At 45.0% G+C, this 27,412-nt stretch overlaps 1 protein-coding gene across 2 annotated transcripts in view; it reads left to right on the top strand.

Annotated features, from left to right (window-relative positions):
• Window positions 1–3,648: 3,648 nt before the first annotated feature.
• The window catches only part of Lhfpl4 (LHFPL tetraspan subfamily member 4), a 44,056-nt gene continuing 20,292 nt past the window's right edge, over window positions 3,649–27,412 (top strand). The window contains exons 1-3 of one of the 2 annotated variants that reach the window (XM_041639025.1): window positions 3,650–3,665; window positions 3,947–4,159; window positions 5,085–5,571. In XM_041639025.1, coding sequence (XP_041494959.1) covers window positions 5,166–5,571 — 406 coding nt within the window. In that variant the 5' untranslated portion in view covers window positions 3,650–3,665; window positions 3,947–4,159; window positions 5,085–5,165. Of the gene's footprint in view, window positions 3,666–3,946; window positions 5,572–27,412 lie in introns of both variants that reach the window. The other variant, XM_041639032.1, reaches the window with a different exon arrangement.

Here is a 27,412-nt window from a genome sequence, read left to right as displayed (position 1 = left end):
TTTGGTTGTTTGTTTTTTCCTGAGGTCTCTCTGCTTAGCCTTGTTTTGTTATGTTTGTTTTTTAAGTTTTTGAATATCTTACATAGTCAAGTTTGAGGCTTGTTTTGTAGTTCAGGATAAACTTGACCTCCTGATCCTCTGCCTTCATCTCCCAAATGCTAAAGTTAAACACACGTACCCCACACACATTGTACACACCTCTCCCTTCTCTGCTGGGGTGGAACCCAGGGTCTCACCAACGTCAGGAAAACACACCATTGAGCTACACCCCAGCTTTATAGATAGCGAGGCTCTTGTCATGCCGCTCATGAACTTCTCGTCCTCCTACCTCAGCCTCTGGAGCATGGGATTACAGTGTGTCAGATCGTGTTCGGCTTTTTGGTTCCCATTATGATCTTTCATTCCTTGTCTGGCCCCTTCCTGGTTCCAACAAGGTGCTCTTCCTGTGAACGGATCTCACATTTCCTTTCCACTCTAGGTTCGCCTTTAAAATGGGGACACAACCTGTCTCCCCTCCTCACAGCTCAGCAAGTGAATCTCCAAGGCTCCTGCTGTATCTCTTCTTTGGAGACGTCATTTATTATTAAAATTTAATGATAATCACTTATATTTATAGCCCCTTTCCCATTTACAAAGCTCTTTTCTATCCATTATCTCTTTTAATCCTCCCAGCATATGTGAGGAGGAAGTGTGTTTTTCTCTACTTTACAAATGAAGAAAATAAGACTCTCAAGAGTAGCATCAGAACTTGAGGAGCTGAGGCAGGAGGATTGCTACAGTTGGAGGCCATCCAGGGCTGCAGAATAAAACCCTGACTCACAACAATACCATCACCAACAATAGAAAACGTGGGGGAGGGGTGCACATCTGTAATCCTAGCATTTGTGAGGCTGAGGCAGGAGGATCAGAATGAGTACAAAACCAACTAGCTACTTGTCTCAATCTTCCTCTCACACCTCCCCTCCCCTGAAAATGTGGTGTTTGTCATCTGAGCCACACAGCTCATATGTGGCAGAATTTGGCCTCAAATTCTGATCTCCTAGTTCTGATGTGTCATGTATTCTGAGTAGTTAATGTATTCAGGCATTCTTCTATTAAAAACAAACAACAGGCAACGGGGCCGTGGTGGTACATGCCTTTAATCCCAGCACTTGGGAGGCAGAGGCAGGCAGATCTCTGTGAGTTCGAGCCCAGCTTGGTCTACAAGAGCTAGTTCCAGGACAGGCTCCAAACCTACAAAGAAACCCGGTCTCGAAAAACCAGAGAAAGAAACAATAGGCAAAAGCCCACTGAAGCTGGTCAATACATGCCCACAATCCCAGCACTCAGAAGGCAGAGGCAGGAGAATCAGAAGTTTGAAGTCATCCTTGGCTATGCTGGGAGTTTGAGGCAGCCTGGTTACAGATTCACCAAATCCCCAGATCAATATCCTGGTAGCTCTTTTGGAGGAATGTAGATGAATTATTTAGGACTATTTGGATCAGAAACAACAACAAAAACTTAAGAGAAACTGACATAAGCAGAAACCAAAATTTTTGGCTCACCCAGGATCAATCCAGGAGCTGAGCGAGGAGGGCTCTATGGGGCCAAAGCGGCAGAGAGCTGTGGGCAGAACTTCCCAGAGCACTCTACTCTGCAGTCGGAAAACCAGAAAACCGTGGACCCTGCCCAGCAAGAACTCTCAGCCGACCTTCTGATGCCCTTTTGTTCTAGACTGCCTAGCTTGGCTCAGCAGGCTAGGAAAAGAACAACTTAGACAAAGTGGGGAATGGAGAAAGGAGATCGTTTGGAGAGCATCCAAACCGGGAGCATCCACACAGAACCCCTGGAGATGAGACTGACCCCTCCTGTCCTCTCCTTCCTACATCTTCCCTTTCCCCTGTCTGTTTTCCCTCCACCTGTCTGTTTCGTGTCTCCAGTGCCCCATGCTGGAGTGCCACACTCCAGGGGCCTCTTCCCTGCTTGTTAGACAGATGAGTAAGTTCGTGAGTCAGGTTGACGGGGTAGCTCTCTCCCTGCATGGCGATGTCAGTTTTCTTCCTTGCTTCTGTTTCCCTCTGTAGAGTGGGAAGAAGTGTGGGAAGGAGATTCCTTGTCCTGTGCCTCCTGCTCATGATTCCAGAACTGCAGGACACCTGGAGGTAGAAAAGGGAGCCTTCTTCAAAGAGAGAGTGGAAAGAGAAACCAAATTCAAGGCCCACAGTCTGGCCCTGGGGAAGGTGAATTCACATGAACCTGAGGACTCTAATTGTGGAATTTCATAGATCATTCTCCCTTTACAATTTGGGATCAAAATCTCCTGTTTCTTACAGAGATATTAAGAAGAAATACCCCTTCCCGTCTATTAATACCATTTCTTAAAAGTTGGAAACTTTGGGCTGGGCATTGGTGGTTCAGGCCTTTAATCCCAGCACTCAGGGAGGCAGAGGCTGGCAGATCTCCATGAGCTGGAGGCCAGCATGGTCTTCAGAGTGAGTTCCAGGACAGGTTCCAAAGGTAAACAGAGAAATTCTGTCTCGAAAAACCACTACCACCACCAACAACAACACAAAAAGTTGGAAATTTTGGTCTGGGATGATACAAAGCCCTGAGTTTGATCCCCGTCACTGCACAAACCAAGTGTGTTGGGGGATGGCTATAATCGCAGCACTTGGAGACGGAAGCAGGAGGGTTCCTGAAAGTTCAAGGCTAGCCTGGTCTAACATAGTGAGTTCTAGGCTAGCAAGGACTACTTAACAAGACTGATTGAACACACCTCTCCCTGAAGTGAGACAGACTTTTACAGAAAAAAGTTTCTTCCTTCTTCCTTTTTCCTTCTTTTCCTCTTCTTTTCTTTTTTGTTTGTTGTTCTTCTTTCTTTCTTTTCTTTTTCTTTCTTTCTTTCTTTTTTTTTGAGACAGGGTTTCTCTTTGTAGCCCTGAATGTCCTGGAACTCTCTCTGTAGATCCTGCTGACCTCGAACTTGGAGATTTGCCTGCCTCAGTCTCCCAAGTGCTGGGATTAAAGGTGTGTGCCACTACTGTCTAACAAAAACAGTTTCTTATCCCACTGGAAAAAAGACATTTTGAAAATACCATATAAGTTTTTGCATATAGATGTGAGTTACAACAAAGCGTTTCCTGAGTGTGGTCCAGGGTTTGGGATGCACTAACACGGATCATTTGCACACACACACACACACACACACACACACCTGGAAAGTGGGGCATAATTTGGCCACATTACAGATGGGGAAACAGGTTCAAAAAGTTCAAATTCAAGGTCACAGTTAGTGTTAGTTTGTCCGGGTTCCAAAGGCCCTGCAAGAGTGTCCTTGGGTTCGTTCTTTGGCCTGATCACCAGCTTTGACAGTGAGGCTTTGATGTTTAGAACTTCATAATGTACATGCATTGGCTTGGGCACTGGGGAGGATGGAGATAGGAAATACCCACTTTCTCAGGCCCTTCTTCTCCTGTCCTTGGTTTGGGTCCTGTTCCCTGGCCCGATCTCCTTGTGGTGTGGGCCAAGGAATCCCCATGGCTGGCATGGGGTGTTAACAGTTTAGGAGTTCCCCTCTCCTAGGGGGGGTGTTGACAGTTTCCTAGGAAACTCTGGAAACCTTCACCGCCTCCGAGACACAAAGGCGTGGAAGCAGAATGGAGAGACTGAAGGCATTGTCATAGGTGGTAGGTGGAAATCTGGAATCAAGACATTGAGTTCAACGCCTATCAAACAATCCTCTTTCGGGCCCTTCCCCCATGCCCACGGGCTTTGTGGGGAGCCAGAACCCCTCAACTCAGTCTGGCAGAAGGGCTTCCAGGCAGTCCCGAGGCCTGCGGTCTGGTGGGGTGGTGGGGGTGGGGTGTGTGACTCTGGCTGAGGGACCTCAGGGTCACCGTGCCTGACTTTCCCTCTGACTGCCAGAACCTGAAGCGCCCCTCCCCCTCCCCGGTTCCACTCTGCTCAGTTTTTTACGCCCGCGCGGGAGCGCGCCCCGGCTGCGCCGCGCCAGTGCACGGGAGCGCGCTCCTCGGCGCGGGAGCGCGCCCCGGGGAGAGCCCGAGCAAGATGGAGGCCACGCAGAGGACGCCGCCTGGGCCGAGGCATCCACTGCCTGGAGCACCGAGCCCCGGCGCTTGAGCCCTGCCGGTCCCGGATCAGCCATCCCGACCCGGCCCAGGTTGGTCCTCCCGCATCCCTTCTCCGCAGCCGCAGCCTCCGCGCGCGTCCGGCCTGCGTGCAGGGCAGCCACCCCCCAGCTCCGGCCCTACCGGGGCCCAGCCGCTCCCCCGCGCTCCGGCCTGGCCCCTGCCCGCTGCCCTCCCCTCCAGGCCCAGACTGCCCCCTGGCCTCGGGCTCCCTGTCTCCTTGGCCTGAAAAGCCACTCGCTCCGGCCCTGGCCCGCCAATCCTAGACTACACCCCCCCCCCCCCGCAGCCGACATTCAGCCCCGGCTTCTAAGGAGCACCCCCCCCCCCCACTCCCCATCACTCGTGTAGACCATCCAGTGTCAGCCCCTGATTCCACGCTAGCCTCATCCTGATTCCAACACTTAGCCCTGGTTACCAGTTCCTGGCCCCTGCCTGGCCCTACTGTAACCTTCCTCATGCCCTCAGTACCAGCCCCTGACAACCTCTTCTCCCCTTCCTTATGGAAAAGCGTCCGTCAGCTTCCAGATTCCCTTCAGACACCCAGTCCCAGACCCGCTACCCCTAAAAACAGTCCCAGTATGCCCTCCCCAGCTTTCTATTAGGTGCCTGTTAATGCTCCAGTATTGATCTCCATCTTTCATTGGATCTCCCCATGGTCCCCTCTTATCCCATCACCAGTTCCCAAGCCCCCTCTCCAACTCCCCCACCAGCACTTTCTGGTACCCCCCCCCCCCCACTTCCAACTCCCATGTCCTCATCTCAGCCCCCAACTTTCCCATACTCCTCTTCCTAGGCCCCCCAGTACGAAACCTTAGCTAGTCCTTCAAGTCGCCGCCCCAACACTGTCATGACCCCCTCCTAGCTACCCAGCCAGCCCCCAGGTCCCCAGCTCCGCCCCAGGCCCCGCCCTTACGAGTTCCTTGACTCAGGGCTGCTTCTCGCGTGCGTCCCCAGCTCCCGCCCCGCAGCCCGGTGGTCCACCCCGGGCCGGCGGCCCCCTACCAGCAGCCGCCGCCGGCCCCGCCCCCGGGCACCATGCTGCCCTCGCAGGAGGCCTCCAAGCTCTACCATGAGCACTACATGCGGAACTCGCGGGCCATCGGCGTGCTGTGGGCCATCTTCACCATCTGCTTCGCCATCATCAACGTGGTGGTCTTCATCCAGCCCTACTGGGTAGGAGACAGCGTGAGCACCCCCAAGCCTGGCTACTTCGGCCTCTTCCATTACTGCGTGGGCAGCGGGTTAGCGGGCCGCGAGCTCACCTGCCGGGGCTCTTTCACCGACTTCAGCACCATCCCGTCCAGCGCCTTCAAGGCGGCCGCCTTCTTCGTGTTGCTTTCCATGGTGCTGATTCTCGGCTGCATCACCTGCTTCGCCCTTTTCTTCTTCTGCAACACCGCCACCGTCTACAAGATCTGCGCCTGGATGCAACTCTTGGCAGGTAGGGGGGGAGTGGGCGCGGGACCCTCGGCAAAGATGCTGCAGACAGGAACTCTTTCTTGGAAGAGTCAGAGCTATATTCTTCTGCTCTGTTTGAGACTCTTAGAGGACATCTATTGGAGAGACTATTCAACAGCAGAGCTACCTTAGGCAGGGGACAAATCCTTAGAAATGGTCTTTGCTTTGGATCTGTCTGCTTGTAAGCGCAGGGGCTGGGCCAACTGATGGGTTAGCAGTATGTTTCGGAAGGTCTCTGTTGGCTGTCTTTGAGGAAAAAGACACCCCCCCCCATGAGGGCTTACTGTTAGTGTAGTCAATTTCTGTTATGCTGGGGGGGAAACATAAATTGGAGGGTCAAGATACTTGGCTTGAACTTTGAACTCGCTGGCATTATTGACTTTTTTGAGGTTTTGTTTCCTCATCTGTGAAACAGTACAGAGGATAAACGAAGGGGTCTTTGGTAAACGTTAAAGACCTGTCCTGAGAGTGGGGGAGCTGTCTGTGGCATTGGTACTGGGAGCTGTTATGTGGAAAGCTTGCAGCATGAGCCCCCAGAGAGAAGGTCTCCTTCTCCCTGACCCTTGTTCAGGCAGGATTCTGTGTCACATTCAACGGTGATGAGTTCCTTGAAGTCTCTGAAGTGTTTGACTGGGACGGTCGTCTTTCCCTAAGGAAAGGCCTTTTGGGAACAAGATATGCTGAGACAGTTTCCTCTGATCCATTAGAGTCCTGCGTCCCCGCCCACTCTTCGATCGTAGTCACATTTTGAAAACTCAGCAACCTGGGCATTTGCCTAATTGCAGAAAAGGAGGAGAGAGTTGGGCAGGGCAAAGAGGAGCCTGGGGATGGCAGGGTGGGAAGGAAGATGGGTGGAGGCCAGGAGAAGATTTGATAATGGTGCATTAGAGACAGTTCTTCACAGTAAGCACTTGGGAACATTCAACAAGTGGTCAGCCCTTCAAAAGAGCCCCCCAAAAGAAAGGTGATAGCTCCTTGCTGGCCATGCCACCGCAGGAAGCATCATAGGGACTTGGCTCCACAGAGCAGTGTGTGTTCACTTGAGTCTTTCCCCTGAAAACACATCTCCATCTTTTCAAGGAGGAGTGTGGGTTTTCAAAACAGCTGGAAGTCACTCAGGGTCAAGTGCTAAGAATACAATAGTGGTCAAGTTAGAAAATTTGACTTGTTACTTGGGCGGAAGGCCAGGGGTGAGGTCAAAGTCATGAGGCTAGTTTGCTTCCCCAGGAGGACTTTTACAAAGGTAGGGATTCCTACCCCTACTGGGGAGGTCTGCCATCTGAAAGGGCTGGTTCAAGGAAAGTGCTATATACTCAGGTATGGACATTCTTTTTTTTAAAGATGTATTTTTGTTTTTAATTATGTGTATGTGTGTGTGTGTAGTTGTTGTTGTTGTTGGTGGTGGTAGTGGTTGATAGTGGTGGTGGTTGATGGTGGTGGATGATGGTGGTGGATGATGGTGGTGGATGATGGTGGTGGTGGTAGTGGTTAATGGTGGTGCTGGTGGTGCTGGTGGATGATGGTGATGGTGGTGGATGATGGTGGTGGTGGATAATGATAGTGCTGGTGGTTGATGGTAGTGATAGATGATGGTAGTGGTTGATGATGGTGGTGGTGGTTGATGGTGGTGGTGGATGATGGTGGTGGTGGTTGATGGTGGTGGTGGATGATGGTAGTGGTGATTGATGGTGGTGGTGGATGATGGTGGTAGTGGTGATTGATGGTGGTGGTGGATGATGGTGGTAATGGTAGATAATGGTGGTAATGGTGGATGATGGTGGTGGATGATGGTGGTGGATGATGGTGGTGGATGATGGTGGTGGTGATGGTTGATGGTGGTGGTAGTGGTTGATGGTGGTGGTGGATGATGGTGATGGTGGTAGATGATGATGGTGTTGGATGATGATGGTGGTGGTAGATGATGTTGGATGATGGTGGTGGTGGTGGATGATGTTGGATGGTGATGGTGGTGGTAGATGGTGGTGGTGGTGGATGATGGTGGTGGTGGATGATGATGGTGGTGGTGGATGATGGTGGTGGTGGATGATGATGATGGTGGTGGATGATGGTGGTGGTGGTGGATGATGGTGGTGGTGGATGATGATGGTGGTGGTGGATGATGATGGTAGTGGTGGATGATGATGGTGGTGGTGGATGGTGGTGGTGGTGGATGATGATGGTGGTGGTGGATGATGATGGTAGTGGTGGATGATGATGGTGGTGGTGGATGGTGGTGGTGGTGGATGATGATGGTGGTGGTGGATGGTGGTGGTGGTGGATGATGATGGTGGTGGTGGTGGTGGTGATGATGGTGGTGGTAGATGATGATGGTGGTGGTGGATGGTGGTGGTGGTGGTGGTGATGGTGGTTGTGGTGGTGGATGGTTGTGGTGGTGGTGGTGGTGGTGGTGGCAATGTGCACTCAAAGGCAGTTGAGTGTGGAGGCCAGAAGAGGGCATTGGATCCTTTGGAGTTGGAGTTACAGGTAGTTGTAAACTATGAGTACTGGGAGCTGAACTCTGGCCCTCTGTAGGAGCAGCTAGCCTCCTTAACCACTGAGTGGTCTATCCAGTCCTCAGAAGTAGATCCTTCTAAATGTGGCTCTTTAAGAACCTTTGAAAAGAACAAGAAAGAGAAACAAAGGGAACGGGGTGCCATTCCATGCTTTCCCATGGGGCCCAGAGGTGACGATGTGTGTTTTCATTCTATTTTCTCTTGAAGGCAAGATGGAAAGACTATATGCTCAGCTTGAACCCTAACTCATCAGCTTTATTGTGGAGTCTGCTGAAGGGTTGCTGACCTCTTGGCCCTCAAATTCTCTGTGAACCATGTGGGATTTTATCTTGGGATTTAATGGGCAGTCCAACAGTGCAATCACTAAAATTTGATGATCTTAGAGATCACCACATTCAAATTTCACCTTCACTTCCCCCTAGTTCAGAGAGGCAACTGACCTACCTCTATGTGAGAGACTTACTCAAAGTCACCACTGGCATGGGAGTGAATTCAGTCTATGGTCACTTTTTATTTTTTAATTTTTTATTCCTGATCCCTGAGGTCCGAGGGAGCAATTGGCAGAGTTGAGAACTTAGATTGCACTTTGCTTAGAGATTTCTGAGTTTTCTAGACAAATGACTGGTTCTCATTGCTTAATGAAGTGGCTCTAGGAAACAGGCCAGCTCTGGGCTACTAGTCGTGGGCTAAAAGTGTTTCAGCTTTTTTCTTTTTATTGGCATTTACTTGTTTGTTTATGTCTATGTATGTGTGTGTGTGCACACACACATACATAGACACAAGCGCAGGTGTGATTACACTGTGGCACATGCATGGGGGTCAGAGGACAACCTGAGGACTCAGTTTCCCCATCTCATGGGGCCTCAGATGGGATTTGTGTTGGTAAAGTCGCGGGGCAAGTAATTTTATACATTGAGCCATCTTGCTAACCCTCTCCTTATATCTTAAATAAGCCTTTTTAGTTTTAATCTCCATTTTCCCATCTGGGACTGAGGACTGTCACTTGATTGGTTGGAAGTGTACTTTTTAGTCTGTAAGGCTAATCTGACATCGACCACCCATTTAGAAAGAGAAACATCGGTCATGTCCAGAGTGACAGCTCGGAAGCCTTGTTTGTCATAGAGGAATTAGAGCCTTTGTCGCTTGATTCTTGCTCCTTTGGACAAACTGCAAGCCTTTTGAAGAACACCTTACTGACAAACTACAGAGAGATGTCCTTCCTTGTTTCCTTCCCCTTCCCTTGCTCCCCCCTCTTTCTCTTTCTTTCTTTTGAGACAGGGTCTTACTACTTAGCCCAGACTGTCCTGAGATTCTATTATGTGGACCAGGCTGGCCTCAAACTCACAGAGACCTACCTGTCTTGCCATCCAAGTGCTTGGATTAAAGATATGAGCCATTGTGCCTGGCTATGTTTTGTTTTCATGTCTCACCGGTTATGTGATCATCCTGTGATCAATGCTACAAAGCTGGGGGTCTCAGCCACTGTTCTATTGCTGGGAAGAGACACCATAATTGAGGCAACTCTTATAAAGAAAACGTTTAATTGAAGACTTGCTTACAGTTTCAGAGATCAGTTCATTATCATCATGGTGGGGAGCATGGTAACAGGCATGGCAGGGAAGGTGCTGGAGAAGTAGTTGAGAGCTGTATCCTGATCTGTAAGCAGAGAGAGAGAGAGAGAGAGAGAGAGAGAGAGAGAGAGAGAGACTGAGTTTGGCATGGGCTTTTGAAACTTCAAAGCCCACCCCCAATGACACACTAACCCCCAGCAAAGCCATACCGTCTAATTAGAAATACCTTCTAAGCCTTTAGACTAACTTCCTGAACTAAATATTCAGATATATGAGCTTGTCGGGGCCATTCTTCTTCAAACCACCACAACGGGGTGCACAGCCATCCCTGATGATGTTAGTGTTGCATTAGCAAATTAAAACTCAGACTTCCTCTTAGATTAGCTTGACTAAGATAAAGCCGGAATTAGAAGTCTCCGTGTCTCTCCTGTTGTCTTCTGTATGTGTCTACTAATAGATCTGTAGTCTGTTGTGTGTGTCTGATCTGTCTGGCCCTGTTGCCATTACCTGTGTCTGTCCTGTGTTTCTGTGTGTGCCTGAATCTGCGTCTGTGTGTCTGTACCTCACAAAGGACTTTGCTCTGTTTTTATTGAATGCACAGAAAACATGGTATGGGAAAGAAATGAGAAGTTCTTTACAGAAATCTTAACAGAATTTTAGAAGGAAAGGAGTTGCCTTTGATGCTCAAGAATAGCACAAAACACTGCAAGCAATGTAATCAACCTGAATCCACGCATGGCTTCCAACACTTATAAGACACGTATTATATAATGTTGCTTTCAACCTGTTGGCTGCTATCAGCAAATGATTAACAACACACACACATACATGCATGCATACATACATTATTCTGGGTCAGGAGCATGTGAGAGTACACAATTTAAGATTAAAGCTATGTATTAGCTTAGGTTATAAACAATGCTTGCACAGGAAATCCAAGGCATAGTAAGGTTGGTTACAATGTTCTCTTAAAGGCAGTTTAACCATAAACCTGAGCACACAGTAGGATAGCAGGTTAAGTACATAATCTTAAACAATCTCAAGGCATATTATTGACTCAGCTGCGAAGTCTAGAAAAAAATTCAGTACCTTTGGAATTCAGAGATATTTTCAGAAAAATGTGTCACCACATTTGAGCACAAGGATCTTTTTTAAAAAATTTATGTGTACAGATATTTGCCTGCATGCGTGACTGCATCATATGTGTGTCTGGTGTCCACAGGGATCAGAAGCATGTCAGATCCTCTGAAAGTGGAATTACAGATGACTGTGAGCTACCTTGTGGGTGCTGGGAATTGAACCCAGGTTCTCTGGTCGAACAGTCAGTGCTGTTAAACACTGGGTCACCTCTCCAGTCTGACCCCAAGGATCTTAAGCCTATGAAGTCGGTCCCTGCTCTCAGAAAGCTTGCTGCCTACTTGGGTCATGATATCGGTCAGCAGCCTGGGAGCGCTTGGCAACAGAAACTCAGCTCACACCATCATAAATAAAATGAAATAAAGAGTGCTGAGATTATTGTCTCACGTGATTTGAAAATCTGGAGTTTCTGGCTTCAGGGTGGATCCGGATACTCAGGTCACGTCTGAGGCACCCACCTCTTTGTTTGTTCCTCTGTGCTGGTTCAGTTTAATCCCACTTGCTCTTAAGGGTAAAAAATAAAGCTACCAGCGGCTCTGACTTTGCATAGTTCAAAGTTAGCAATGGCTGTGGAAAGTGAATGCCAGCTGCAAGGTGTGGTGGCACACATCTTTAAACCCAGCATTTAGGAGGCAGAGGCAGAAGCAAAGGCAGTAGGATCTTTGTGAGTTCAAGGGCAGCCTGGCCTACACAGTGAGTTCTAGGACAGACAGGGCTATATAGAGAAACCGTGCCTCAAAAAGCAAAAACTAAACAAAAACAAAGAAAGAATGATGCCAGCGAAAGTTCCAGGGCTGATTCCTATCAGCCCAGCTTCTGCCAGGAAGATGCCTTCTAATGAATCACAGTGACTTTGTCTGAGACTCGCATGTGCTCAGCCCTGTAGCAAACACGGGAACCAATAGTGAGAAAGGTGGGTCCCCAGAGAGCCTGGAAAAGAGGGATCATGAGTAAGATTCTTTATTTTATTTTTATTTTTTGTTTGTTTGGTTTTTCTTTTTCTTTTTTTCTTTTTTTTGTGTTTTTTTGTTTTTTGAGACAGGGTTTCTCTGACAGGGTTTCTCTGTGTAGCTTGGAGCCTGCCCTGGTACTCCCTCTGGTAGACTAGGCTGGCCTTGAACTCACAGAGATCCTCCTGCCTCTGCCTCCCAAGTGGTGGAATTAAAGGTGTGCACTACCACCACCCGGCTTTTAACTTTTTTTTATTTTCTTTTATATTTTATTTATTTATTCATTATGTATACAGTGTTCTGTCTGTGTGTATGCCTGCAGGCCAGAAGAGGGCACCAGACCCCATTACGGATGGTTGTGAGCCACCATGTGGTTGCTGGGAATTGAACTCAGGACCTTTGGAAGAGCAGGCAATGCTCTTAACCACTGAGCCATCTCTCCAGCCCCCCTTTTTATTTTTTTAAACACTCCTTTATTATTATTATTATTTTACATACCAATCCCAGTTCTCCCCTCCTCCCACTCCTCTCACCTTCTTCCCACTCACCCCCCCCCCCCCATTCACTCCTCAGAGAGGGTGAGGCCTCTCACGGGGCATTAACAAAGTCTTGGAGACTGAATTCTGTTCTTCAGGCTTTGGGGCAAGTGTTTATACCTACGGAGCTGTCTCTGGCCAGTCCTACGCTAGATGTTTCTGCACTGTCTGCGTTGTCCCGTACTTTTTTCATCACAATAGCTTGTCTAGTTTCACACTTCTGGGACAAAAGGGGAGCTGAGTCTTGATGTGAGTCCTGATGAATCCAAAACCTTCTGTCGCTGAACTGGACCAAGCGAAATGAATCCTCGGGTGATGAGTTAGACCTGTGAGCAGTGTCAGAAGAGGGGCGAGAAGAGCCACAGGGAACAGACAGGAGACCCAACCTGAAGCCTGACGTGTGAGGACTTAGCCTGGTGTGGTGGCACATCCTAGTACTGAGAGCTGGGGCCAGAGATGATGAATTCGGGGGCAGTTTGGGCTACACCGTGACCCTATCTAAACAAAAGCAGAAGAGCTGGGACTCTGTCTTTGTGACTGCCTGTCTGTCATGCACAAGGCCTTGGCTTCAGTCCCTAGTGCCTCAGATTTAGCATAATAGAGCACTTGGCTGATACTTCTCAGCTGTGTGGTCTTGGTCAAGTGCATTTGTCTTTCCGAATTTGTTTCCTCATCTGCAAAATAGTTATTATTGTATCTGCTCCCAAGAGAATGATAGAAATATGTGGACTGGTGCTTCTCCTCCTCCTTCTCCTCCTCCTCCTCCTCCTCCTCCTCCTCCTCCTCCTCCTCCTCCTTCCTTTATTTTGTCAAGACAGGGTTTCTCTGTGTAGCCCTAGCTGTGCTGGAACTCACTCTGTAAACCAGGCTGGCCTCAAGCTCACAGAGACTCGTTTGCCAAGTGCTGGGATTAAAGGTGTGCACGACCACCGCCTGGATCTCTACAATTTTCTTTATTGTTTTGGAGGGGAGTGGGGAACGGTGGTTTTAATGTGGTCCCCAATGTGGAGCAGATACTTTTGATCATCTGAGGCAAGCGGTTTGTTTGTCAAGACTCTGACGCTGAGTTTGAACTCTCTGCAGTGGCCATGAGACTTGAAAAGTCATCAGCTGGCAGTAGACTGGGGAGTGACTGGCTTGCCTAACTCCTCCATTTTATGAATGAAGGAAGAGGCCCAAAGAGAACCAACACCCGAATGGTCACAGAGATGGGAACCTAGGCCTCTCCTCTGTTTCCAGAAAGAAGATGAACCTGGCCCTGGTTCACCAGGTCATGAGTGTGTGTTCGTGCCAGGCCATGGTTCGCCAGGTCATGAGTGTGTGCTCGTGCCAGGCCATGGTTCACCAGGTCATGAGTGTGTTCACATGCCAGGCCATGGTTCACCAGGTCATGAGTGTGTGCCCGTGCCAGGCCCTGGTTCACCAGGTCATGAGTGTGTGTTCGTGCCAGGCCATGGTTCACCAGGTCATGAGTGTGTTCACATGCCAGGCCATGGTTCACCAGGTCATGAGTGTGTGCTCGTGCCAGGCCATGGTTCACCAGGTCATGAGTGTGTACCCGTGCCAGGCCTTGCCTGGTGTGTGGAGACTGGCAGGGGTGGGGTGGGGGTGGAAGGGGAGTGTCAGCTAGTGCCATGCAGAGGTAAGCAGCTTCTAGCTGTGTCTGTCACCAGGGTCTCAGGATATATGACACAGGTCATAGGGGTTGCCATAACAGAAACTCAGAACATGTACTCATGTCCCCTACTGTGTCCTTGGACTTTGGTTTAGGTTGCTTTTGGGAATTATATATATAAGTTCTTGTTATGTAACCGAAGTTGAATTTTAGTTTGCATTGATAATCCTGTCTCAGCCTGTCTAGTGGTAGGAATACAGGCCCACTGTGACCACATCTGGATAGGTTTTAGATTTTATTCATACAGTAAAATTAGTTGCTTAGTTACATTGGATATATACTGATACATTAAAGTGTACATGGACGGGATTCTCTCTCTCTCTCTCTCTCTCTCTCTCTCTCTCTCTCTCTTTCCCTTCTTCTTCCCTGGCTCCCTTCATGTTTGTCTCCCTCCTATTCTCCGTCACACCACCCCTTTTCTGAAGACCCCCTGTATACATCAATGTGCTACGCTCTGGGAACACCAATCAACAAACCTTGCTCAATGTCTAAGAGCTCAAAACAGGAAAGGGATCTTCAAGCCTCTGGCACACACACTAAGTGACTGGATCAGAGGGGTGCTCTAGGGTGTCCGAGGAGGGAGTCCCACAGCTAAGGGCAGACATGCAGGCAGGCAGAATACTCATACATATAACATACTAAAATAAAGAAATTAATTTTTTTTTAGATTTGGTTCTCTTGTTTGCTCTATTTATTTTTAAAGTTAGCTCATAAAGCAAAGGGTTTCATTTGGGTACATTAAGAAATGAGTCATTGTAATTTGTTCTTATTCACCCCTCCCTCATTATTCCTGCTGTCCCTCCTCTTCTGTCTTCCCTCCCAAATTGTCCTTCCTTCTGTTTTCTTTATTATTATTATTATTTTAATTGACTTTTATTGAGCAATACATTTTTTTTCTCCGCTCTCCTCCCTGCCTCTCCCTTCCCCTTTAACCCTTTCTTATGGTCCCCATGTTCCCAATTTACTCAGGAGATCTTGTCTCTTGCTACTTCCCATGTAGATTAGATCTATGTAAGTCTCTCTTAGGGTCTTCTTTGTTGTCTAGGTTTTCTGGCATTGTGAATTGTAGGTTGGTTTTCTTTGCTTTATTTTAAAAACCACTTATGAGTGAGTTCATAAAATAATTGTCTTTCTGGGTGTGGGTTACCTCACTCAAAATGCTCCATCCATTTGCCTGCAGATTTCAAGCTGCCGTTATTTTTCTCTGCTGTGTAGTACTCCATTGTGTAAATGTACCACATCTTCTTTATACATTCTTCGGTTAAGGTTGTTTCCAGGTTCTGGTTATGACAAACAGTGCTGATATGAATATAGTTGAGTACATGTCCTTGTGGCAGATTGAACATCCTTTAAATATATACCCAAAAGTGGCATTGCTGGGTCTTGAGGAAGGTTGTTTCAATATTTTCTGAGAAATCACCACACTGATATCCAAAGGGGCTGTACCAGCTTGCATTCCCACCAGCATAGGAGGAGTGTTCCCTTTACCCTACAACCTCTCCAGCATAAGTTGTCATCAGTGGGGTGTGTGTGTGTGTGTGTGTGTGTGTGTGGTTTTTCGAGACAGGGTTTCTTTGTAGCTTTGGAGCCTGTCCTGGAACTAGCTCTTGTAGACCAGGCTGGCCTCGAACTCACAGAGATCCGCCTGCATCTGCCTCCCAAGTGCTGGGATTAAAGGCGTGCGCCACCATCACCCAGTGTCATCAGTGTTTTTGATCTTGGCCATTCTTACAGGTGTAAAATGGAATCTCAGAGTTGTTTTGATTTGCATTTCTCTGATGACTAAGGATGTTGAGCTTTTCCTTAAGTGTCTTTCAGCCATTTAGATTCCTCTGTTGAGAATTCTCTATTTAGGTCTGTACTCCATTTTTTTAATTGGGTTATTTGTTCTTTCAATGACAAATTTCTTGAGTTCTTTGTATATTTTGGAGATCAGACCTCTGTCTAATGTGGGGCTGGTGAAGATCTTTTTCCATTCTGTAGGCTGCTGTTTTGTCTTGTTGACAATGTCCTTCACTTTACAGAAGCTTTTCAGTTTTAGGAGGTCCCATTTATTAACTTTTTACTCTCAGTGTCTGTGCTACTTGGGTTTTATTTAGGAAGCAATCTTCTGTGCCAATGCATTCAAGTGTACTTCCCACTTTCTCTTCTGTAAGGTTCAGTGTGGCTGGCTTTATGTTGAGGCCTTTGATCCATTTGGACATGAGTTTTGTGCATGGTGGCAGATATGGATCTATTTTCATTCTTCTACATACTTATATCTAGTTATGACAGCACCATTTGTTAAATATGCTTTCTTTTTTCCATTTTATATTTTTGCTTCTTTGCCAAAAATCAGGTGTTCGTAGGTGTGTGGATTAATATCGAGGTCCTCAATTCGGTTCCATTGGTCCTCCTGTCTGTTTTCAATGCCAATACCAGGCTGTTTTCAGTACTGTCGCTCTGTAGTAGAGTTTGAAGTCAGGGATCATGATGCCTCCAGAAGTTCTTTTATTTTATAGGATTGTTTTGGTTATTCTGGTTTTTTTTGCTTCTCCAAGTGAAGTTGAGTACCGTTCTTTCAAGTTCTGTTAAGAATTTTGCTGGGATTTTGCTGGGCATTGCATTGAATCTGGAGATTGCTTTTGGTAAGAATGCCATTTTTACTATGTTAATTCTACCTACCCAAGAGCATGGGAGATCTTACCACTTTCTGATGTCTTCTTCAAATTCGTTCTTCAAAGATTTAAAGTTCTTATTATACAAGTCTTCCACCTGTTTGGTTAGAGTTACTCTGAGATATTTTATGCTATTTGTTACTATTGTGAAGGGTGATGCTTCTCTGATTTCTTTCTCAGCCCATTTATCATCTGTGTACAGGAGGGTCACTGATTTTTTTTAAAATTAATCTTGTATCCTGCCACATTACTGAAAGTGTTTATGAGTTGTAGAAGTTCCTTGGTAGAAATTTTTGGGGTCACTTATGTAAACTATTATATCATCAGCAAATAGTGAGAGTTTGACTTCTTTTCTGATTTGTGTCCCCTTGATCTCCTTTTGGTGTCTTATTGTTCTAGTTAGGACCTCAAGAACTATATTGAATAGGTATGGAGAGTGGACACCCTTGTCTTGTTCCTGGTTTCAGTGGGATCCCTGGGAGTTTCTCTCCATTTAGTTTGATGTTGGCTGCTAGCTTGCTGTATATTGCCTTTATTATGTTTAGGTATGTTCCTTGTATCCCTGCTCTCTCCAATACCTTTATCATGAAGGCAAAAAACAAAAACAAAAACAAAAAAAACCTTCTTTCATTGTAGAAAAAATGGGTTTTCATCACTCAGTTTCTGACACCACATGACCAGTGCCTTAGGTATCTGTAGCCTTAGCTTGAGCTGTTGTTGCTGTGCCTCCCCAACATGGGACGCTGTTCCTGCAGTCTGTAAACCAAAATACCCCCCACTCTGTGCAAATTATTTCTACCCACCCCCAAGACTTTCATAGACTGTTTGGAAAGCTTAACACACATAGCGGAGAACCTGAAAGATAAAGAGGCCTGTGGTCACACACACACACCTGATTCCCACCATCCTTTCTTTCTGCCAGAAGTAACCATTGTTGAGTGTCTTCTCTGGAGAATTCCATAAATGTACAAGCAAAGGCAAACTTTAAAAAAAAAAGCATACAAAGCATGAATATCTTGCAGGTAAGTATCAATCGCTGCTTAACAGATTATCCCACACAACAGCCATAGAACTGGGGGCAGGCAAGTATCTCAGTGGGTAGAGGCCCTTGCTGCCACCAAGCCTGGGGACCTGAGTTCAATGCCAGAAACCCACAGAGAGGAAGGAGAACGCTGATTCCTCTGGTCCTCTAGCCTCCGCTCATGCACATCCCCCGCCCCCATTAAAAAACAGGTCTGGGGCTCTGAGTCCCACAAATCAGAGCAGAGCAGCTAGGGGCAGCGAGTTCTGCCTGAGCATCCTTTGTGAGGCCAGCCTCTTCAAGTTGTCCTCTGACCTACACATGTACTGTGGCGTACTGCAGCACACACACACCAAAGTAAGTTTAAAAAATTAAAGTAAAAAATATAGGCAGGGTGCAGTAGAGTACAGCTTTACCACAACACCCAAGAGGCAAAGGCAAGTAGATCTCCATAGGTCTGGGGGCTACCTGGACTATGTAAGACTCTGGCTCAAAAAATAAGTAAATAAATAAAAGTTAGCTCTTTGTGACCAGAGTTGCAGATTTTGTTCTGTCTTTATCTTTTGACTTTGTCTGTAGATTCCTCCCACGTGGTAAGATTATTGTTGTTGCTGTTGTTGTTAACACAGCAAAATATTGATGCTCCCTTTCAGCTTCCGGGTTAGGGTTATTCTTCTAGAGGCCCTAAGTAAACTGCTCTGGGATTAAAGTAGTTGATGATGATAAATACAAGAAATGGGGAGAAGATGAAATTAAGAAGCTTTCAGAAAAATAATAACCCAGCCAGGTAGTGGTGGTGCACACCTTTAATCTCAGCACTTGGGAGACAGAGGCAGGAGGATGTCTGAATTTGAGGCCAGCCTGGTCTACAAAATGAGTTCCAGGACAGCCAGGACTATACAGAGATACCCTGTCTCAAAAGGAGAAGAGGAAGAGAAAGAGGAAAAAAGAGGAGGAGGAGACCCAGCCGTAGTTCACTGGCACTGCCGGCCCAGCCCATTCCGCATCTGTTTGCTTCTCCCCTACTAAGTGACACAGTGAACGTCTTGGGTCAGAAGGCTGTGCCCAGCATATCTGTAGTAGGTGCCTCGTAAGTGCCTATTGCTTTGTTGTTTGTTTTTAGTACTTTTTATTTTATATACAGCATCTTGCTATGTAGCCCAGCTAGACTGGAAACTTGTGGCAATCCTCCTGCCTCAGCCTTTTAAATGCTGGGAGTACAGTCATGAGCCACCATGCACCCACAAGTGTCCAGTCGAGTGGACGAATGAAAGATGACATGTAAGCCCTCTCTCTATCACTCACTCCTTCAGAGGGAGCAGTACCCGGTGCTGACTTACGATTATATCATCAGTTACGCGTCCTTAGGGATTTTACATCATCTCTGAGTTTCCTTTCATATTAAATGAGCAGACTCATAGTGTCTTAGCTGGCTTTGGACTGCAGAAACAGGATGCTACATGGGTAAACTTATAATGAGCAGAAGTTTATTTACTTATTTTGGCTTGTTAAGACAAACTTTTGCTATGTAGCCCAGGTTGGCCACAGACTCATAGGCATCCTCCTGTTTCTGCCTCCTGAGTTCTGGGATCATGTGGCATGAAGTGACATACCCAGTTATGTTTGTGTGTCTTTATTTGTTTATTTATAACAATCTCATGTCACCCTGGCTGGCCTCAGACATTGTATGAGCTTTCAACTCATGCTTTTCCTGCCAGTGATTCCCTTCAAGGGCTAGGGTTACAGGTGTGTGCTACTATGCTTGTATAACAAGAATTTCCCTCCTTTCTTTTCCTGGAGATCTTGGCTGTATCTCACAAGACACCCTTTTCAAAAGTGTGTGTTATGACTTAAGGCAGTGTGGGTGACCCTGGCAGTTCTCACTGAGGGTGGGAGAGGCTTCGGCAGGTGGGAGACAGACAGAGAACTCGGGTATAGAGTTTATTTAGGGGGTATTGGGAGGGTATAAGGGTAGGAGGGTTATGGAGGAGAGGAAAGGGGGGAGAAGAAGAAGAAGAAGAAGGAGAAGGAGGGGGAGAGGGAAGGGGAGGAAGAGGAAAAGAAGGAGGAGGAAGAAGAGAAGGAGGAGAAGGGAGAGGCAGAGGCTGCCTGTTTAGAAGAAGAATGGACAGAGAAAGAGAAGGGGAGCCAGGCAATGGTGGCACACGCCTTTAATCCCAGCACTCAGGAGGCAGAGGCAGGTGGATCTGTGAGTTTGAGACCACCCTGGTCTACAGAGCTAGTTCCAGGGCAGGCTCCAAAGCCACAGAGAAACCCTGTCTCAAACCCCCCCCCAAAAAAAAGAAAGAAAGGAAGAAAGAAAGAAAGAAAGAAAGAAAGTGGGCACAAGATCTGCCTACCTTGGTGGGAAGGGGGAGATTGGGAGTGGGCAGAGCTTGTCTCTTAAAGGGACAGGGTACCCAGGTGACAGGCCAGGCCAGCATAATTTTAATTATAATATTATGTGTACGTGAAAAAACAGTATGTCTGTGTATGGTGCTAGGGATTGATACCAGGGCCTCACACATGCTAGGCAAGCATGCTCTACCATTGAGTGTACCCAGCTGGTTAATGGTTCTTGAGGCTGGGAAGTACAAGGCTGAGGGGCTGGCATCTGGTAAGGGCTTGTTTGCTGCTCCATAACATGCAAAAGGCGTTAGAGGGCTGGGAGCAGAAGGGACTGAATTCTTCTATGGGGGTCAACTCCTGGACACCTCTGAAAGGTCCCCCTGCCCACATTGCATATCAGTTTTGTAATCCATGGGGAACATATTTAGGCAGAGATAAATAGAAACCACTCTGCAGAGCCATTGGAAGTTTGTTATAGGCACAGTGAGTCCCTGGCTCAGTAAATGCTCGTGGTTGTAAATCATTGTTGTGTGACCCATGTCAAATAACTGTGCTAGAAGAGGGAAGGGGAAGTGAAAGGTAGAAGGGGTTGGAGGAGGAGCTTCACAAGAACCTTGAGAGTCCAGCCTTGGAGGTTGGGTCTTATTTACAGGTCATGGCGATCACTTTTGGGAGTGTGAGTGAGCAGGGCTGGGCATGGGTTTAGGAAGATGGCGGCGGTGGCGGCAGCTGGGAAGGTGCATTGTATGAAGGCTTCCTGGGAGGTTGGGAGCCGAGATGAATGTGAAAGTGATGGTTCTGGAAAGATGTGAGACTGTGGAAGGGTGAGGAGCCCATTTGGGAGACCATTGGGGGTTTTTGTGAGCTGGGTGTAAGGCAGGTGCCGAGCTTGCTTTGTGGGTGGCTGAGGCTCTGAAGTAGCATCCTCAGAGGATACAGGAGAAGGACCATGTTTGTGACAGGGCAAGACAAGTTCCTCTGGGGGAAGTGTTCAATTTGGGGGCCCTGGAGAATATGCAAGGGAGAGTCCAAGTCTGGCCAGATGTTTCGCTCTGGAGTCAAAAAGAGAGAGGTCCATTGTGGAGCTGAAGGTCTGTGGTATCATCCCGTGAACCTGAGTGTGAACAAAGAATCCCGGGAAAAGGTGAGGAAGGAGAACTCCATCCATCACAGGACAGGCAGCAGAGAAGCCAGAAAAAGAAGCTAAGAGAGGAATTTGGGCAGTAGGACAAGCAGCAAGTGAGAAGCTGAGAAAAGTACATAGAAGGAAACCGTCCCTGTCACAGGGAGGCACTGGCACCACCTGGGATGAGGTGAGGAGAGCTGAAGCTTTTCAGCCCAGTGCTGGTGACTGTCCAGGCCAGCAGATACCTGGCAAGTCCTCTGCCACTGTACATCTCCCATCCTGGAAGCTTGTACTGCATGAAACTATCCTTCAAAATGAAGAAGAAAGCTGGGCACGGTGGCATTTCCCTGTCATCATTGCTACTCCAAGGGCTAAAACAGGAAGATCATGACTTCAAAACAAGGAAATCTAAGGAACTTTCTTTAAAGTATATCTGTCTTACAAAGTTATGTGTATGTGAAGGGGGACGCTAAAAAAGAAATCCCACACTATCTTAGAATTGAGTATAATAAAAGATTATTTATTTAGGGGTAGACTCACAGATCACAATCCTTTGCTTGAACAAGGAACAGCAACCGATTCCAGCAGCTGGGAAAGAGGCTGAACGCATGCTTTACATCAGCGTATATGTTTATGCTGCCACGCCCAGGTGGGAGGGTAACTTAAAAGCTACTGGCTATAGGAATTCCTACAGCACCTCCCGCTTTTGTTTAAATAAGAGAGTTCTAAGCCTAATACAAAATTATATACAAAAGAACAAATATATCAAGCAAGAAACATGTGATAAATGTTTTAATAATTATCCTTAAGTCTTGTGTAATAAATAACTTGGCCAAGTCATGAAAGGAAAGTAACTACAACTATCTAGTCTTCAACCCGATTGAAGACCCAAGAAGGGAAATAATATTACTTGAGCAAGCAGGAAGTGTAATCAAGCAACTTCCAAAATGTGCAACAAATAACAGAGACAACTGATAACTGGGCAATCACCCAAAGTCTCATTTGCAATGTTGGAGCAACCAACTTTGGCTAAGGCCTAGAGTAACTGACAGACCATTTTCAGTGGCAAGAAATTCTTCAAAAACTTTCTTACCCTATCTTGGCAAGGCTTGACTGTCTTTTTTCTTGTATCCTGCTTGTCCTGTCTGGACATTGCACATTTTGTCAGTGGTCAATGCACGGGCAGTTCCTTGCCCAAAGGCCAGTTTTGCCAAGAAGAAAACAAGCCCCAAGTGGAGTGTCTTCGATGTTCAACATTCTCTTGGGAATATATTGGTGTTGCCAGGAGCAATTGTGTCTCATATCAACAGAAACCTAAGTTATTTAAATGCCATATTCTACAGCTCTTTGAAGTGTTTGAAGATTACCTATTTATGCAGAATACAATCTTTATGTATCTAAAGAACCTGTTTGTTCTAACTATAAGTATGACAAACATGCATGACTATTGACCTATAATTCTTAATACCTATATAACTTAAAGACTAAGACTTCATATTAGACTATTAAACAATCTTTAAACAACTATGCAATGTATGAGGACAATGATTTCAAAATGTAAACAATGTATAAGTATCTTTATCAGAAGTAAAAAATGTATATTGCAATATGATCAATATATCCTAAAATTGTATCAATATACAAAATGTCTTAAGGAGAGATAGAAGCATGCATGCATACACTATGACAAAATAACTTTGCCTAGGTCTACAAATATTGTAGATGAAAATAGGAACATATTCAATATAATTTAATTCAATATAAATTAAGTTTGTATTTATACCAATGTAAATAATAACTCACAAGTATTTACTCCATTACTCACTATTATTAGTGTGAGTAAACTCACACTAATCTATTGTCCCATCCAATTTCCCTTTTTTTTCCAAAGATCTTCCTGAGCCTACATAATTTTCCCCCAACCCCCAACCCTGTAACAGTTATAATCAACCCCTAAATGATGTCCCTAACCCTGAGGACAAACTTTGTTGGGAGAGGGGATGACGTTTTCTAGAATTACTTCCAGCTGTCATGAGGGCAATATTCATTCTATGGGATACTGTGAAAGTAAAATGATGGTTAAGTTCCAAGATTACTGTCTGGTATAATTGCAAATAGTCTCTGAGGAGTATTTGGTGGGGTTTTTCTGAGGTTCCTATTTGGAGATCTGGCCAGAACATTGTAAAAAAAAAAAAAAAAAGAGTGCACGATTTCAGTTAATCTAGTTGGAACCATCTTGAGCAGCTGGTACCCAAAAACAGGTCTTAAAGTAGCGCTATCAGCATCATGACGTCATATCAATCAGGTGGAGTTGTTGTTGTGGGGCCCCATCTTCTTCCTGAAAACTTCAAAGATTACTGCAGGAAAATTCATTGTTCATTGTAGAAAACTTAGACATTGTTTATACAAACATATATACTCAATGAAAGATACAATAGAGACAAAAATAGGTATGAAGAAATGTATTTTTTTTCTAAATTTGTTTTCCTTTCTGTCCCATACCAAATGGCTCCTGACATGAGACAGAAATTCTGAAATTTTCTTTTAACAACATGCTTGAATTTAAAGTACAGAGCCATTGCCCAACTCCAAAGCCAGCTCTATATATTCATAAATGTATATATTTTTATCACCTGTCCTTATAAGTCATATTTCTTTTTCTTGATGATCCTTGTTGGACAGTTATTTTTCCTTCTGTCAACATCCAAACATCCAGGGTTTCTTGAATTTTTGAAGACGTGATTTTCCTGTAAAGACAAGAGCAGAACCCTGCCCCACCCATTATGAGGTTTCCTTACCACCTAATTGGTTGTCACCTCTGTGGATGAGCCGTCATTTGTCAAGTGATTTATCTTTTTCAAACAGAATCTTATTAATTTTGATGGTATTCTTAACTTTTCTTCTACTTTTGAAACAAGAAAAAAACCCCTTCCCCAGCTAGCACATCTCCTGGCTTTCATTGTGAGGTCAAGATATCATTGAAATACACCAGCTGATTTAATTCAGAAGATTTTTCTATTATCCAGTGTCTCTCTACTGCTGTTGTTCCTTTCTCATCAGCATTAAGAAAATTCAAGGTCAATAAAGCATTATGTAATCTATTTCTGGGGGTATCTTCCATCCCTTTCTGTTTGTTTACCATATCCTTTATAGTTCTATTTGATCTTTCTATAACTGTCTAACCTGTAGGATTGTGTGGTATACCTGTAATATGCTTTATATTATAATAAGCAAAAAACCGTTTCATTTTTCTTAGAGACATATGCTGCACCATTATTTGTCTCTGTGTGTGCAGGTATATCCATGATGTCTATAACTTCTAATAAATGTGTGATTACTGAATCAGCCTTTTCTGAGCTCAAAGCAGTTGCCCACTGAAAACCTGAATAAGTGTCAATGTGTGGTGTACATATTTTAACTTTTAAAATTCTACAAAGTGGAACAAATCCATCTGCCAGATTTCATTCCTTTGAGTACCCTTTGGGTTACTCCCTGCAAGCAGTAGTGTTTGATTATAGAAAGAGCAAATAGTATGTCTCTTTATAGTCTCCATAACTTGTTGCCATGTAATAGAAAACTTTTTCTTTAAACTTTTGCTTTTGTCATGATGTTTCTTATGGTATTCTGAGGCCTTCAGCACACTTCCAATCAATAATCAATCAATTTCTGCATTACCTTGTGTTAGAGGACCTGGCAGACCCATATGGGATCAGATGTGTGTTATGTGTATGGAACAAAGCCTATTCCTGATTATATCTTGAACCTGTATGAATAATGAAATCAATTTTGCATCATCTGGTATAAATTCAGCAGTTTCAATATGTAAGACAACTCTTTCTGCATCTTGAGAATCAGTTGAGAGGTTCTTTAAAATCTCTTAGTACCATGAGAATAGCATATAATTCTGCCATTTGGACAGAATTATAAGGTCTTTGTTTCACCTTACTTACATCTTCTGATTTGTAACCTACCTTTCCTGATTTATTTGCATCAGTATAGAATTACAGGCTCCAGTTATTGGTGCATCATTTACAATTCAGGGAAGAATCCAAGAAGTTCTCTTTATAAAGTTAAGTCTATTACTTTTGGAATAATTGCTATCAATTTCTCCCCCCAAAAAATTAGCCAAGCTCTTTGCCATGGTTCACTGTCTTCCCATAATTTTTTAATTTCTTCAGCAGTAAAAAAGTAACTATAATTTCTGCTGGGTCTATGCCTGCTAGTTGATGAAGTCTCAATTTTCCTTTTATAATTAATTAAGAGATTTTCCCACATAAGTTTTTAATTTTTTTCTTGGTTGATGTGGTAAAAATATCCATTCTAAGACAATATCTTCCCTTTGCATTAAAATTCCAGAAGAGGAAGCTCTGGAATGCAATATAACTAAATTGCAATTAAGATTTGGATTCATCCTATCCACATGTGCCTCCTGTAATTTTTGTTCAACAACAATCAATTCCTTTTTTGTTTCAGCTGTTAATTATCTGGGACTATTCAAGTCTTTATCACCATCTAAGGTTTGGTTTAAATGAATTATTATCCCAAAGTCGGGAGCCAGCCTTGACAAAATACCTTTCTTCCTGAATGGGGGCATGGGAATTAGAAATATAGTAAAGAGTACAAAGATGTGAATAAAAATAATAAAATGCAAAAACACATAGGATAGTATTGGGAAGGAATTTCAGTGAGTACTAAAATTCGTCTGTGTTTAATTTTCCAACAGTTTAATATACTCTTGATTTCAAAAGGTAGGAGTAGAACAAAAAGACTGCATTAACATACAAATTGAAAGTCATCAGGTACATTCATTGCTCATGCCCTTGACTCTTGCCCTAGACCAAACACTCTGTAGGCAAACCACTCCCTGGGTGGAATCCCAAGTAATTTCCATAAAGGGAACTAGAACCTAGTTCAATCCTTAGAATTTTGTTTTAGGCAGGAACCAACTACTTCCCTGTTTCAAGAGCATGAGGTCTGGCAACTAACCACACCTGTTGACAATAGCCTTGAGATGGCAGAACTCTGATTCACAACTAGGTGGGACTTTTGTTTGAGTTAGAAGCACAATAATCTCAAACTAAAAACAAGTCCCAAAACTGTCTGACCTTTGGCTATTCAGCAGCTGATCATAGACTGGAAATATTTCCTAACAATCTTAGAAAGTCATTAAGAGCCCACAATCAATCTCTTCTAATTTGTGCCTTTTGTGTTCTAATTTTCAGTAAACCTATCTTGTAACCTAGGTTATTGACAGAATCTTCTCTCTGTATTTTTTCAGGAGCAATTTTTAATCCCCATTTTGGTAAAACTTTCTTCCTCAAACATTCTTTCTAAAATATCTGTTTGAATCAGATAGCAAAATGTCATCCATGTAATGGTAAATTACAGATTTAGGAAATCTCTTGCATATTATTTCCAATGGCTGACTTACAAAGTATTGGCATAGGGTGGAGCTATTGAGCATTCCCTGTGGGAGACAGCCCATCCATTGATATCTCCTAGTAGGCTGAAAATTATTATAAGTAGGTACTGTGAAGGCAAATTTTTTTTCTGTCTTTATCTTGTAAAGGTATAGTGAAGAAACAATCTTTCAAATCAATAACTATAAGAGGCCACCCTTTTGGTAATAGAGAAGGCAGAGGAATCCCAGATTGTAGAGGGTCCATAGTTTGAATTACCATGTTGACAGCTTTAGATCTGTCACCATTCTCCATTTACCAGATTTCTTTTAAGCATCAAATACAGGAGAATTCCAAGGACTGGTTGATTCTTCAATATGGCGAGCATCTAGTTGCTCCTATATCAGCTCTTCTGAAGCCTGCAGTTTGTCTTCTGTTAATGGCCACTGTTTAACCCATATGGGTTTCTCAGTTAACCATTTGAAAGGTAGGGCTGTTGGTACCTCTAAAGGTTTGCTAGTTGCTTTGTGTTCTTGTACAGGCTTGTGACATTTGTATATAGAACCTTATAATATCCTTCCTAGAATTATGAGTTCCTAGGACTGCAGTTAATCTGGGTATTCCACTGCTGCAGCAGGTCATGACCCCATAAATTCACTGCAATATTAGCCACATATGGCCTCAGCCTTCCTCTCTGACCTTTTGGCCCTATACATTCAACCCAACTCATGCTTTGTTTAACTTAAGATAGGGTTCCAATTCCTGGTAATTGAACATCTGCCTCTTGAAGAGGCCAATTTGGATGCCAAGATTCTGTAGTAATGATACTCATGTCCACACCCGTGTCTATCAAACCCACAATTACCATGCCATTTTATGCACTCTTAGCT

Source organism: Microtus oregoni, unplaced genomic scaffold, assembly GCF_018167655.1.
Source record: "Microtus oregoni isolate MIOR12 unplaced genomic scaffold, Mior012 000002F_ref0000024, whole genome shotgun sequence".
NCBI lineage: Eukaryota > Metazoa > Chordata > Mammalia > Rodentia > Cricetidae > Microtus > Microtus oregoni.
The sequence above is the reverse complement of the archived record's forward strand: the minus strand, read 5'-3'. Positions and strand labels throughout refer to the sequence as shown.